This window comes from Ascaphus truei, chromosome 12 (genome assembly GCF_040206685.1).
Source record: "Ascaphus truei isolate aAscTru1 chromosome 12, aAscTru1.hap1, whole genome shotgun sequence".
NCBI lineage: Eukaryota > Metazoa > Chordata > Amphibia > Anura > Ascaphidae > Ascaphus > Ascaphus truei.
Window position 1 is genome coordinate 31,534,218 of NC_134494.1, and position 13,585 is coordinate 31,547,802.

The window sequence follows — 13,585 nt, forward strand, 5'->3', positions numbered from 1 at the left end:
TGCCGGTCACTAAGTGCAAGCCCCTCTGCCTCTACCAAGATGGCGGGCTGTCATCCGCTTCCGGTGCGCGTGGCGGAAGTGCCTTCACTGAGGAAGATGGCGGAGAGCAGGAGCGGGTCGCGCTGCCCTCCTGAGACCAGAGCCCGGGCACACTGTATCCCCCGGGCACAAGGTTTCCCCCGGGCATGGGCCGGGCTACTCGGACTCCTATCCCTGCTCAGCGCCGCGCGGCCCTCTGTGGCCACCACACACTGGGTAGTGACTGAGGACGGCAAAATCCAGCAGCAGGTGAGGGGGAGAGGGGACCTGGGGGGAAAGAGTGGGGAGAGGGGACCTGGGGGGAAAGAGTGGGGAGAGGAGACCAGGGGGGAAGAGAGAGACCGGGGGGGGGGGGTTCCAGAGAGGGAGGGAGGAGAGAGCGAGAACGGGGAGATAAGAGATGAGGGAGGGCCCTGTGTGACAAAAGGGACATCGGAGGGGGAGTGTAGGAAGTCCAGAGAGAATTGGGGCAGGAAATGGGGGCAGAGAGGTTAAATCAGGGAAGGCAATGAGAGAAAATATGGGGGGAGGGTTGTAGAAAGATGGGCGATTAGAACTAATGTCATCAACAAAAGTAATGCACGTCAGCAATAGGATATTAGAAATAGGTCACCGGGCGAGTCCAGAGAGAAAAAACATGAGCTGTCACACACTGATTTAGTTAACAGTTTGGGGCCTACAGATCTTTTTATTTCAATACAAAATGGTATTTATTTTACATAAAGACCAATGTTTTGTACATGTATGTATCCTGTGGACAAATTGTAAGTTGCTGCTGCAAAATATCATTGGCCGCTACATGCCAGAAATTGTCGTTCTGTTATAATCAAGTGATGTCCTGGGACCTCTTCTCTTTTCTCTTTAGACACATTCTCTAGGTGACCTTATCACATCTATTGGGTTCACATATCATCTCTATTCTGATGACACACAAATTTACCTTTCAACCCCTGACCTTACACCTCCTGTACAGAACAAAGTCCCTGAACGTTTCTCTGCTATATCATCCTGGATATGTCATACTGATGAGCATCCAGAGTCACACTGATGAGACCCAAAAAAGGTGGAAACAGCTGTCTGTGTGTAGGGTTGCTGGCCCTCCGCCGACTTAAACTTACCATGTCAAAGACGGAACTCCTCATACTTCTTATCAAGCCTGGCCCCTCTGCCCCTTCTACATTAGGGTGGGCGGTACCCAGTATCAAAAGCACGCTGGCTAGGGGTCACATTGGACTCTAAACATTCATTCTCCTCCCAGAGTCACAATGTAGTTAAAATCTGTAATTTTTTTCTCTTTAACATTGCACAGATGCACTCTTTCCTCTGTCGCCCTTCTGCTAAAATGTTGACTCAGGCCCTCTTTCTCTCCCGCCTCGACCTCCTGCTGTCTGGCCTTCCTGCATCTCACCTGTCTCCCCTACAATCTATCCTAAACGCTGCTGCCAGAATCACGTTATTCTCCCCTAAATCTGTCTCGGCTTCTCCCCTGCTGAAATCCCTCTCCTGGCTACCTATCAAATCCTGTATCTCACACTCAACTCTCCTCCTCACTTTTAAAGCTTTACACTCTTCTGCCCCTCCTTACATCTCAGCCCTAATTTCTCGCTATGCACCATCCAGACTCTTGCGTTCTGCTCAAGGATGTCTTCTCTCTACCCCCTTTGTATCTAAAGCCCTCTCCCTCATAAAACCTTTCTCACTGACTGCCCCACACCTCTGTAATGCCCTTCCCCTCAATATCCGACTGGCACCCTCTCTATCCACCTTTTGAGACCCATCTTAAAACACACCCCTTTAATGAAGTATATGGGTAGCTCAATGGCTGATACTATACACCTCCTACATTGACCTTGGCCCCTTGCAGACGCACTTACCAGAACGCCCTCCTACTGTCTCTGTACGTTCTTCCGTCCCACCACTTAGATTGTAAGCTCTTCGGGGCAGGGACTCCTTCCTAGTGTTACTTTTGTGTCAAGCGCTTCCCATTGTGTTATATTATGTCACTTGTATTACTGCTGTGAGGGACTATATAAATAAATATGCATACATGTCCCTTTAGCAGTTTCATTTAATGTGTACCATGGCATAAACCCTTTGTTACACTTCAGATTTGCACTAATCGCCAACATTACGATGAATGTATTGAAAGCAGAGTACATGACTCGGTAAAACGGGCAACGTGACTAGAATGTTCAATTCCCTTCATATGAACCAAACTGTCACGCTGGTTGTGCTGGGACATACAGGAACTGCAATATGGAAACTGTCCTGTTATCTTTAATATTTTTACAAAGACCCCCTGCAGTGTTTGTGCTCTGTGCATGATGGGAAAGAAACATATGTAGTTAAAAAAAAAAAAATTAACACCATATTTCTTCTGTTCTATTTGAGCTTTATAGATTTTGAGATTTGGAAAAGGCACGAGCACAAAACTGCTGTGCACGAGCACAAAATCTTGGTAAAGAATAAGTCAAAGTTAATGTTGATGACTAAAGCATGTAAGAAATACAGAAGCATTCTCCATAAATCTGAAACTTTTTTTTATGGTGGAGAGTTTTTGTCACTTTTTTTAACCCACCATAACTTATTTAACGTGTGGTTGAAACCTACCCCAGCGTCACATTGGAAAGCCAGTATAACCAGCATCACACTGATGAGACCCAAAAAGGTGGAAAAAGCTGTCTGTGAGTAGGGTTACTGGCTCTGCACTTCTTTAACCCAAGCTGTGCTGATAAGCTGTGTAATGCGGCAGGCATAATCTTTGAGGAATCCATGTTAAACTTGATATGAAGTAAAACATGACACTGTGTGCTCATTTGCATGTAATTTCCCAGAATCCCTCGCTGCAGTAGAAGCTTTCTATGCTAAGAGATAAAGGTGAACAGCAGGGTTGCACACCTGCCTGAGATCTGAATGTGCTCACTACGGGGTACTTTTATTTGCTGTACTTGAACATAGAACACTCATGCAGAAGTGTACCTAATAACATGATTATGTATAAGGAATTATGTATAAGGAATTAGCTCCTTCCTGTACCTTCTCCACATAGCGAGAACATTGCAACTAGACCTGTTGGTAATCAGAAAAAGAGGCAATCCATGAGATCACAGGGGATTGATGTAACAGACACAGGTGGCCCATTATTTGTTACACAATTCAATAAAGCAAGTGGCCAAGGAAAATCTTGCAAAAACACTGGGGGCTATTAAGTCTGGATCCTATTCTTAGAGAAGTAACGGATGATGGCTTGAAAGTAGTTTATCGGAGAGCCAAAACATTAGCTACTTATGTCTCCCCTAGTTTCATATCTACACCTAGGGACACAAGAGAGAAGTTTATGACGAAGGGTTCATATAAATGTAATAAAAGCAATATGTGCAAGTTCATGAGCCCCTCCAGTTATATCGCCTCCCACAACCCAAGTAAGAAATTTAGAATCAATAACTTCATTAATTGTGATACTACCCACATGGTTTACATGTGGATGTGGGATGCGATATATTGGAAGAACTATGCGACCACTAAAAAGGAGGATGCAGGAACATTATAGGCTAATCAAAAAGAAAGATCTTCTGTTCATTTTTATCCCCCTCTAGCTCTGCACCCAAGGTTTGGTCTGGTTTTATTTGGTGTTTATCCCATTTTTTTATATGTCTATGTTTATATGGCGTATTAGTACATACAGAATTATGGGTGACTTTAGATAGTCTTTTTCTGTGGGTGTGGAGGCAGTGGGGCAGCTGTAGTGGGAGAGATGGGAGCGGATTGCACCCGATGCCCGTGATGCAGCTGGTGTATTCACCATTCATTGGTGGACGGCACCTGCACTGCACAGGGAACGGTGTGCATTGAAGCCTCCTTCCTCCCCCTTATGCCAGACTTGATGCTGTGTTATCAGGCATATCCCAGAGACCCGCGCATGCGCGTCTAGTTGGTCTGGGGTGGGCGGTGCATGTGGGACAGAGCGCGCGTGACGACGGCTTCCGTTGCTAAGCGGAGGGCGGCCGCCGAGCGTCCAGGTTACGCAGGCAACGCTCTGCCCCCTACGGACAGATGGGCGCACGGGATTGGTGTAGCCAATACACGGTGCATCATGGGTAAGATTTCGATTTTTTTTTTGGTGCGAATTTCTCTGTCATTAGGTTGTGTATAAATTGTTTGTTGTTTCTACATCAGGTAACTCCTTGATAAAGTGCTAACAGCACGAAACGCGTAGGAGGGTTGTACTCTTCACCGTTTTTTTAATGCTGCTTGAATAAACATCATTTTTTATTGCCACACGACCTGTTCTTGTAGCTGTGCACCACACACAACACTTCTTCACATACCTAATAACATGACACTGGACACGAACATCACTGGCTGTGTGTATATTCTTGAGCACTACACCAGTAGATAATAAACCAGAATATAAAGGTGACTTTTTCCCCCTCCTAAACACGCTTTATCTCGTGCTTTCTCCACACTGTTGCGTTTGTGTGTAAAAGCTTCTTTAACCAAACCACCCCGTAATGTTTGCTCAGTTTTTAGTCATGTTCGTTCACTCGGTGCCAAGGTCATGGAGTGCTGATAAGAATGCTGGATAATAAAGGCCTCCACGTTCCCTTGCTGTATAAAGACGCTTACGTGACCATAAACCTGAATCTGGTTCAGATCAGCTGCATTAGAGACCCCTGCCCAAGAAAGATTGTTGTAGTTGTCCGTCATGTAGAAACACGGAGAAAGTGAATTGGTCAAGATCGCGTGAAACTATCAAAGGATCTTTAACTCTCTTTTCAGGGTCCAGCGCTTTATCTGCCGGGTTACTCTCCCTCTATCGCTACACACTAGAGAATGCCTTATTCACGTGCTGTGAGTGCGAATCTGACGATTGTTGTGAATTGCAGGTGGACTCGCCAATGAATCTGAAACACCCTCATGATTTAGTGATACTAATGCGACAAGAAACCACCGTTGGCTACCTCAAAGAGCTCGAGGTAAGTCTGCGGGCCAGAGAGCGCTGTTTGAGCAAGTTGCCAGCAGCCCACTAGTGCAAGGGTGGGCAACTCCAGTCGTCAACAGCCACCAACAGGTCAGGTTTTAAGGATATCCCTGCTTCAGCACAGGTGGCTGAAGCAGGGATATCCTTAAAACCTGACCTGTTGGTGGCACTTGAGGACTGGAGTTGCCCACCCTTGCACTAGTGTGAAGGGTAAAACACACCAAATCCTGTGTCTGAAGGACTTGTTTCTGATTATGAATCGTGCTTTAAAGCTTTGCCCCGCAGGCCGCCACAGGCAGTGACGAGGTTCTCTTAACAGCATGTATCATTTGATTTTATTGTTCCAGAAACATTTGGTTGCTCAAAAGATCCACATTGAGGAGAATGAGGACAGAGATACGGGGCTGGAGCAGAGACATTATAAAGAAGACCTAGACTGTATTAAAGCTAAAGTGCCTTTGGGAGACCTGGACTTGTATGATGGCACATACATTTCCTTGGAGAGCAAGAATATCAGGTACGGTTGTAAACTATAGGTAGTTGTGTAGGGCAAGCACTCACCAATTAAGGTGTTTCTTGGATTTCGAAGAAGAGGTGCACAAGGCCAGGGCAGCCCACAGACGCCATCCTGTAATCCTGCATAGATATAATGCAACGTTGGTGTGACTTATTGCTCATTATACCCACAAATCATTGTGTTTGTTACATACTTTGTCGACCCTACAAAGGACAAAGCACGCAAAGGGGTAATAGGCCCTCCTTTGTAAGACTGGCATCAAACATTCGACTCCGCTCCTCTACTAACGGCCCCTCCGCCATTATTTATTTGTGGGGGAGTGTTGTCCTAGCGGCTTTAGGACGGTGTATAGGAACTCTGCAGGATTTGTTTGTTTTAATGACTTTTGATCATTGTTAAGGTCTCTGGGAGTCCTTTGTGGTTGATGGTCCTGTCAGTGCAGGGAGGACGCAGAAGCGAGTAGATTTCCTCCCCATTGTTACCAAAGCGGTCCAGAATCGTTGATCTGTATATCCCTGGAGGGCACTGCATCTAAGCTGGGTTTTTCAAACTTCGGCTCTAGTCTCCAAAGACCACAGGTGGATAACAGGAATATAAATAGAAAGGATTTTGACATAGGTCCTATACAGTGGAGAAAATCCTACTGGAACTCTAAAAACTGAAAGTGGATAAGTCAATGGAGCCATATGGGATACATTTAAGGGTATTAAAAGAGCATAGGGTTGTGCTGGCAACACCATTGACAGAACAATGTAACCAGTCACTATTAACAGGTGTAGTTCCAGGTGACTGGATAAGAGCCAGCGTAGTCCCACTTCACAGCAGTGGAAGTAGGGAAGAGGCCGGTAACTACAGGCCAGTGAGTCTGACGATGCCCGCAGTGGGGAAATGAATGGAAACATGGCTGAAAGAGTTGTTGATCACCTAGAGTCCAACAACCTACAAGATCCCAGGTATATGGGTGTGTACAGGGGGTAGATCATGTCAAACAAATCTAACTGATTTTTGTGACTGGGTGACTAAGGTAATAAATAGATCAGGGTGGCACAGTAGACGTAGCTTGCCTAGGTTTTAGGAAGGCCTTTGACACTGTCCGACATAGATGACTGATAAATTGCAATGCTTGGAATCAGACTCTAAGGTGGTAAACTGGATAAGACATTGGCTGACGGATAGGCAGTAGAGGTATGGTGAAGGGAGAACAATTCAGAGGCGGGGAAGGTAACCAGTGAAGCATCTCATGGATCTGTACTGGGACCAGTGCTATTTAATATATTTATTAGTAACGTTACAAATTTGAAGGGAAAGTATACCTTTTTGCAGATATGGAGTTTTTATTTTCTAGTTTTGTAGCACTTATTTAAAGAGAATTTGTCTATTCCCGGGCACCACATGTAGCCTTGCTGTTTGGCTATTCTTCTCTATGTATACTCCCCTTTTATCTTATACACGATTTACGGATACTTTTAATACTTTATCTTTTGTGTGTTTTATTTAGGCGGAGCACTATTGCCATCACTCCTCTATTTACAGCATATAGGAAAATGGGCAGATACTGTGGGCCGGATAGGACAATAAAGAAAGGGGCAATTTGACTTACTCATTTCTTTAAGCCTTGAACACACAAGTGCTGGTATTCTTACCCTTGAGGTTTTATTCCCTTTCATTTGGGCGGTGTTGTGAACTTTGGTGGGTGGGGGGGGGGGGGGAAGCGTGATTAGAGGTCTCAATGGGGGGGGGGGGAGAATCTTCTCTTCTCCACCCCCGCCCCTCCCCCCATATCCTCCTGCACGTACATGACCGTCATCAACAAAGATGGACTCTCAGAGACCAACACTTGCGGAGACTCGTGAAAACTCCCAAAAATGCAGATTTCCTATACACTGTCCAAAGCAGGTAGGACAAAAAAAAAAAACACTAAGGGAATTACAGAAGAGATCCTTAAGTAGAGTAGGGAAAGCTCAAGTTGAAAGTTTGATCCCGAAAGGCTGAGGGGACTATTCACTTTTTGTGTGCAGTGCCGTGTTTGGGTTAAAACATGGGAATTTCAGTAAGTTCAAATTCCCCCTTTAGGTAATGGCAGGCGCTGGTATCATTTAATTCCCTCTTATTTGTTTACTGATTTTGTTATTTTTCTTCTATCACCTGTATGTAACAAGCTTGGTGTCTCTTGCAATTAGACATTGTACCAATGCTTTTTCTTTTAATGGCATTACTACCGGTGTATTGTTCATATAGCCGCATAAGGAATCATGAATGACACCTGTGCAGAGTTTTCACTGTCTTGGACGTTTGGCTATGACCAAATTGCAACCGGCCCTCTGCCACCATATCTCCTGACTGCAGGGCGAAGTCGACACAGGTCACCTCGCCACCAGCGCCTCTCACAGCCGGACACCTTGGCCGCAGTATGTCCTCGGCGCCTCTCCCAGTCGCAGGGCATCTCTGACGCGCAGGATACTCGGCACGACCGCCAGCAGTGGGAAGTTTAAAAATGCGGCGCGGAGGTGCCCGGCTGGGAGAGGCAGCAACTCGCCCTGTGGTCAATAGTTATGGCGGCAGAGTACCAGTTGCGATTCAGGTCGTGGCCAAAGCTCCCATTCTGGGGTTTATTTTCCAATGTATAGTGCTTCACATATCAACTGCAAGCCGGAAACAGTCTAGTGCAGGAGTGGGCAACTCCAGTCCTCAAGTGCCATGCCGATTTTGAACTGAGCTGCTCTGCTGCTGAGTATTGAAGTTGTCTCCTGGGTGATAAACTCAGTCGGCTCACTTACACTGCTTTGTTACTGCAGTTGGCTGTTGCTCAGACCCTCTCCTTCGTTTCCGGAAGTGATGCGGGACACGGGGCTCTGGGTGTGACGTCAGTATCCGGATGTGACATTGCACCCTTTCCCGTTAGGCTGATGATTGATAATAGGGTGGATCCAATTGGCTAATCTAATCCACCCAATTATCAATCATCAGCCAATTAGTGCGGTATTTAGCACCATGGATGAAGCCCTTCCAGTATCCCTGACGAAGCCAACTAGATTGGCGAAACGCGTAGGAGGAGCTACGGGTTACAATCGGATCAGTAAGAGAGCCACCTGACACTCACCCAGTGTGAGATCTGAGAGTACACAATTACTCTCCGTTTGCCTGAGTGATATCTGTCTGCCCGAGAGTACAGCACACCAGCCTATCAGGAAAGGGTGCAACATCACATCCGGATACTGACGTCACACCCAGAGCCCCGTGTCCCGCATCACTTCCGGAAACGAAGGAGAGGGTCTGAGCAACAGCCAACTGCAGTAACAAAGCAGTGTAAGTGAGCCGACTGAGTTTATCATCCAGGAGACGACTTCACTACTCGGCGACAGAGCAGCGCAGTTCAAAATCGGCAAAGCTATAACATCCACCTCCCTCCACTCATCCGACACCACCTGACGCGTGAAGGCTTGGAACCTTGTGGGAGAATATCAGTGTCTTGAACTATCATCTTTGACACATAGGCAGCAGTCCCAGTGATATCAGGCAATGTCTTTTGTGTTTTTTATTATCATTCTTATTTTTTCATTATTTTCTTGCATTTGTGCCTTGATTTACGCATTGTTTTTGTTATAACATTTTTTTTTTCTATAAAATTGGTTTTATTCATTGCCTTTTTGCGCCTATCTTTTTATATTTTCTCTTTGAGGTATTAGGTATCCTTACTTTGAGAGGCTGCATCTTTCCTGCATATGAATAAGACATTGGACTCTAAACACTAAGACTTAAAGCTGCAGTTCAGTCTTTTTTTTAATTTTTTTTATTTTTTTACTTCAATAGTTTTATCTGTGCAATCTCTAATTACCTAAAGAACTGTATAGCTGCAGGTCAATTCGTTCTCCATGTATTGATAGGTCGAAATTTGGTGACATAATTAGTGAAGGGATCTGTTTATATTCTGCTTGTCTGTCAGTGGAAGCTCATGAATATTCATGAGCATTCCTGCACTGACATGTGCTAGAGGGAGGGCAGGGCTGACAAAGGGGCGTGCCAGGACTTGTGACAGGACATGAAGGGGCTGTGCCTTAGCAAATGGCTGTTAAAATAGAATACAAGAAAATTGGTCTTTAAAAGTTGTTGTTTTTTAAACAGAAAATGCTAAAAGTATTTTTTCTTACTACAGAACTGATTTATTAAAAAAAACACACATGCAGGATATTGACTGAACTGCAGCTTTAAACACTATTCTATCAGATTTATTTATTTATTTTGCACACAATACTGATCCTAACCCTATATGTGAAGCTCCTTATTGGTTCATGTCACTTTCATCACCACACTAGTGGGTTCATTGTTTTACAATAAGCGCATTACCGTTTTTCACTATTATTATTATTACAATTATTTGTTCCATGGTCAGTTGTTAACCATTGCAAGTTTTATAAGGGTTACAGCCCCATCACCATTCCAGGTCTAATATCTATCACCCTCCCAGTGTTCCTTTTTCAGTCACCGGACATCCGGTGTGTTGGAGCTGGATTTTTTTTTAAGCGCACCCATTTTTTCTATTTGCGTTCCTCAAGGTCCATCAACAGGCAGTCTGAGCCACCTGTGTTTAAGCAGGGATATCCTGAAGCCCCGACCTGTTAGTGACCCTTCAGGACTGGAGTTGCCTACCCCTGGTCTGGTACCGAGTCATATTGTTACTGTTTGCAATCGAAGTCATGGAATGTGACTATCACGATGGACGCACTTATTAACAAATTTATATTTTGTGGATCCCAATTGAGCAGAGCAAGTTGAGCAAAATAAACTGAGATTTATTCCCTTGATAGGCAAACACACGACAACTGCAGAATACACTTAATAATTACACTTACTGGTATAGGAACAGGGGATAATGTCCAGAAAGGTGCAAAGCACCAGAAGATTGTCTTTTAAAATGTAGTCATTTTGCAAGGGCTTAAATTGCCAGCCCAATCCTTCTGTGAATGTGCAAAGTCTTTTCTGGTCCGTTGGGATTAATCAGATAACCCCCCAGCAATCACAGTGTCCTAACGCAGAGTTTTGTCCTTGGTTCAGATGTAATAAGACTCTTTGCGTTCCAGGAATGTGCTGCTGCTCTTATCCGCTATTAGAAGCGTGTTGTAAATCCGCTCACATGGTATAATGAATAACGAAAGACCACTGGGATAGCCTTGGTGGCATGTATATAGGATTTGAGAGCCTATCTCCAACATACCCACCCAATCCCCCTCGTGGGAAAGTTCTCATTCCCCAATCCCCTACTTGCCCACAGTTTGGAGAGAGGGCACTCTAGGGATTTCCTGTTCACACACAGCATGTGCGACAATGCCACCTTGGCTTCTTAGCATAGGTGCACTCCCCTCTTTACCTGGCCTCTCTCAGGCTGGAAGGGAAACTCAGGGGGTGAGCTAGCCCAGATGGGTCAACAGGATTTCCTATTTAGCATCCATCTGGCCAATTCACACCCACCTGACTCTGGGTCTTTGATATGCAACACTTTCAGAGACTCACAGGCATGGGCCCAGCATGTTACCTTTTAAGCTTGCATAGGAAAGTGACCCAGCTCATAGGTGTCAAAACATTTGTTTCTTGTGTGCATTTTAATGACAGGAGAAAAAACAACTTCATCCTGCTTGTCCCTTTTAAATCCTGCAGCAAAAATACACTTTATTGAAAATACATGTTCCCCTTATCTCACAATTATATTTTTTATATGTGTGTGCTTGGGGTGTACTCTACTGCAAGCACATACAATCCTGCAAAATGGGTACAACAAGGGACAGAGGGAAAAATAAGACATGTACAGTGCATGAAAAATTAACCCCTTCATCCCCAATTCGAAATAGGGGTAACCAGCTGAGCACACTGCCTTTATTACGCCCATTTTCGCACAGTGACCTTTACAATATTAAGAGCCATCTGAATTATCATTGCGGATCATGCGCGCGTGTAACAGCAAATAATAAATCCGGCTAAATGAAGATCTCGATTTATCCAAAAATAACACACCTGTAGCAGCCAGTACGAGTTGACATAATGATTTGTCTGCTGATCATCTCTCGTTTTGGTGTTTGTAGCCCTGAAGATTATGTGGACACGCACAGTCCATTACCTCCAGATCTAGTGCAACCAGACTGCACAAAAATCATAGAGCTTCCGTTCAGCATCCATGCCTTCCAGCACCTCCGGGTAAGGATCTGTCCGTCATCCACAATCCCCAAATACCTTTTCTGTGAGCTCCAAACTCTTTACCGTGCACATTTCATTCTTGATTTTTTATTTTTTTTGCTCTTGTGCTTTACTAGGGCATTCAGGAAAGGTTGAACCTTTCATCTCCTCTGTTGCCCAAAGAGGATCCCATCTTCAGTTCACTATCCAGACATGTAGGACGAACAATTGAGGACATGGGGCACAGGATACATGAAAGCCTCCTTAAGGTATTGCATGGTCTCCGTACCTTTGCTTATGTGGAATGCAGGATAGAGCATTGAGCAGATGTGACTGCCGCTAAAAGCAAATTCACAGTCGTCTCACTTGCACCATTCCTTTCCGAACCACAATTTGACCTCAGAGGCATTCCTGCAAATAATGCTTTGCCAAAGATTACACCTATAGGGTTAGTAAAACAAATGTGTTGTATATTTAATATGGAGTTGAACAAACTGCTTGACAACCCCAACGTTTCTCTTTCCTATATGATCATTCTAATACAATGTTTGACAGGCAGGCCCTCGGATAATTGTATTTGGTATGTTCATACAGTGCAAGGTCAAATAAGCCTTTAATATCTGGTGTTCATTAGAATAAAATAAATAATTTCTTGCTTCAGCATACAAACAGACCTGTACGTTTTCCAGCACCCAAGATAATATTGGTCCATATATTGATTGCGAACCTCCATAAATATCCTACATGTTAAATTAAATTCACCTGTCCTTCCCAAAATAATGTATGCATGTCTTTATTTATATAGCGCCATTAATGTACATAGCGCTTCCCAGCAGTAATACACGTGGCAATCATATAAATAACAAATAATACAAATAACACATAATGGGGAGAAGTGCTTCAGACATAAATAACATTTAGGAAGAGGAGTCCCTGCTCCAAAGAGCTTACAATCTAATTGGTTGGTAGGAATAATGTACAGAGACAGTAGGAGGGTGTTCTGGTAAGTGTGTCTGCAAGGGGCGAAGGCTTATGTATGAGGTGTTAATTATCAGCCACAGAGCTACTCATATGCTTCCTTAAGCAGGTGTGTTTTGAGTTGGTTCTTAAATGTGGATAGAGAGGGTGCTAGTCGGATATTGAGGGGAAGGGCATTTCAGAGGTGTTGGGCAGTCAGTGAGAAAGGTTTAAGGCGGGAGAGGGCTTTAGATACCAAAGGGGTAGAGAGAAGACATTCTTGAGCAGAACGCAAGAGTCGGGATGGTGTACAGCGAGAAAAGTTTGCTTTCGACAAATTTGCTCTAACTTTGAATGCAATCGCTTTTGTAAACCTGCTACAAGGATTTGTATACATTGTTATTCTTCTATTGTCACAGAATGCCACTTCCTGGGTTCTGTATAATATGGCGGCCTTTTATTGGAGGATAAAGAATGAGCCGTACCATGTAGTGGAGTGTGCCATGCGAGCTCTTCACTTCTCATCCAGGTCAGTAAATCACGGCTATCGCTCTGCATCGATGGAACTGGCCCAACTGGATGCAGCCTACCTGCATTCTATCTACAGCAGGGGCGGCCAACCCAGTTCTCAAGGGCCACCAACATGTCAAGTTTTAAGGATATCCCTGCTCAGCACAGGTGGCTTAATTAGTCCTTGCTTCAGCACTGTTGGTGGCCTTGTGGACTGGAGTTGGCCAGTCCTGATCTATAGTATAGAACACGTCTGTTATTAAACACACGCTCGTCTGAATATATAACCAAAGTAATCTGCTTTAATAATAATAAGTTTGTTCTTATATAGCACTGGTAGTTCTATGTAGCGCTTTACAGAGACATTTTGCAGGCACAGGTCCCTGTCCCGTGGAGCTTACAATCTGTTTTTGGTG

At 44.5% G+C, this 13,585-nt stretch overlaps 1 protein-coding gene across 3 annotated transcripts in view; it reads left to right on the top strand.

The window, feature by feature from the left end:
* The first annotated feature begins 78 nt into the window (after nucleotides 1–78).
* TTC17 (tetratricopeptide repeat domain 17) overlaps nucleotides 79–13,585 on the top strand; it is a 58,164-nt gene continuing 44,657 nt past the window's right edge. For all 3 annotated transcript variants that reach the window (XM_075567232.1, XM_075567234.1, XM_075567233.1), the window contains exons 1-6: nucleotides 79–288; nucleotides 4,926–5,015; nucleotides 5,368–5,537; nucleotides 11,612–11,723; nucleotides 11,840–11,971; nucleotides 13,079–13,188. In XM_075567232.1, coding sequence (XP_075423347.1) covers nucleotides 97–288; nucleotides 4,926–5,015; nucleotides 5,368–5,537; nucleotides 11,612–11,723; nucleotides 11,840–11,971; nucleotides 13,079–13,188 — 806 coding nt within the window. In that variant the 5' untranslated portion in view covers nucleotides 79–96. The remainder of the gene's footprint in view (nucleotides 289–4,925; nucleotides 5,016–5,367; nucleotides 5,538–11,611; nucleotides 11,724–11,839; nucleotides 11,972–13,078; nucleotides 13,189–13,585) is intronic.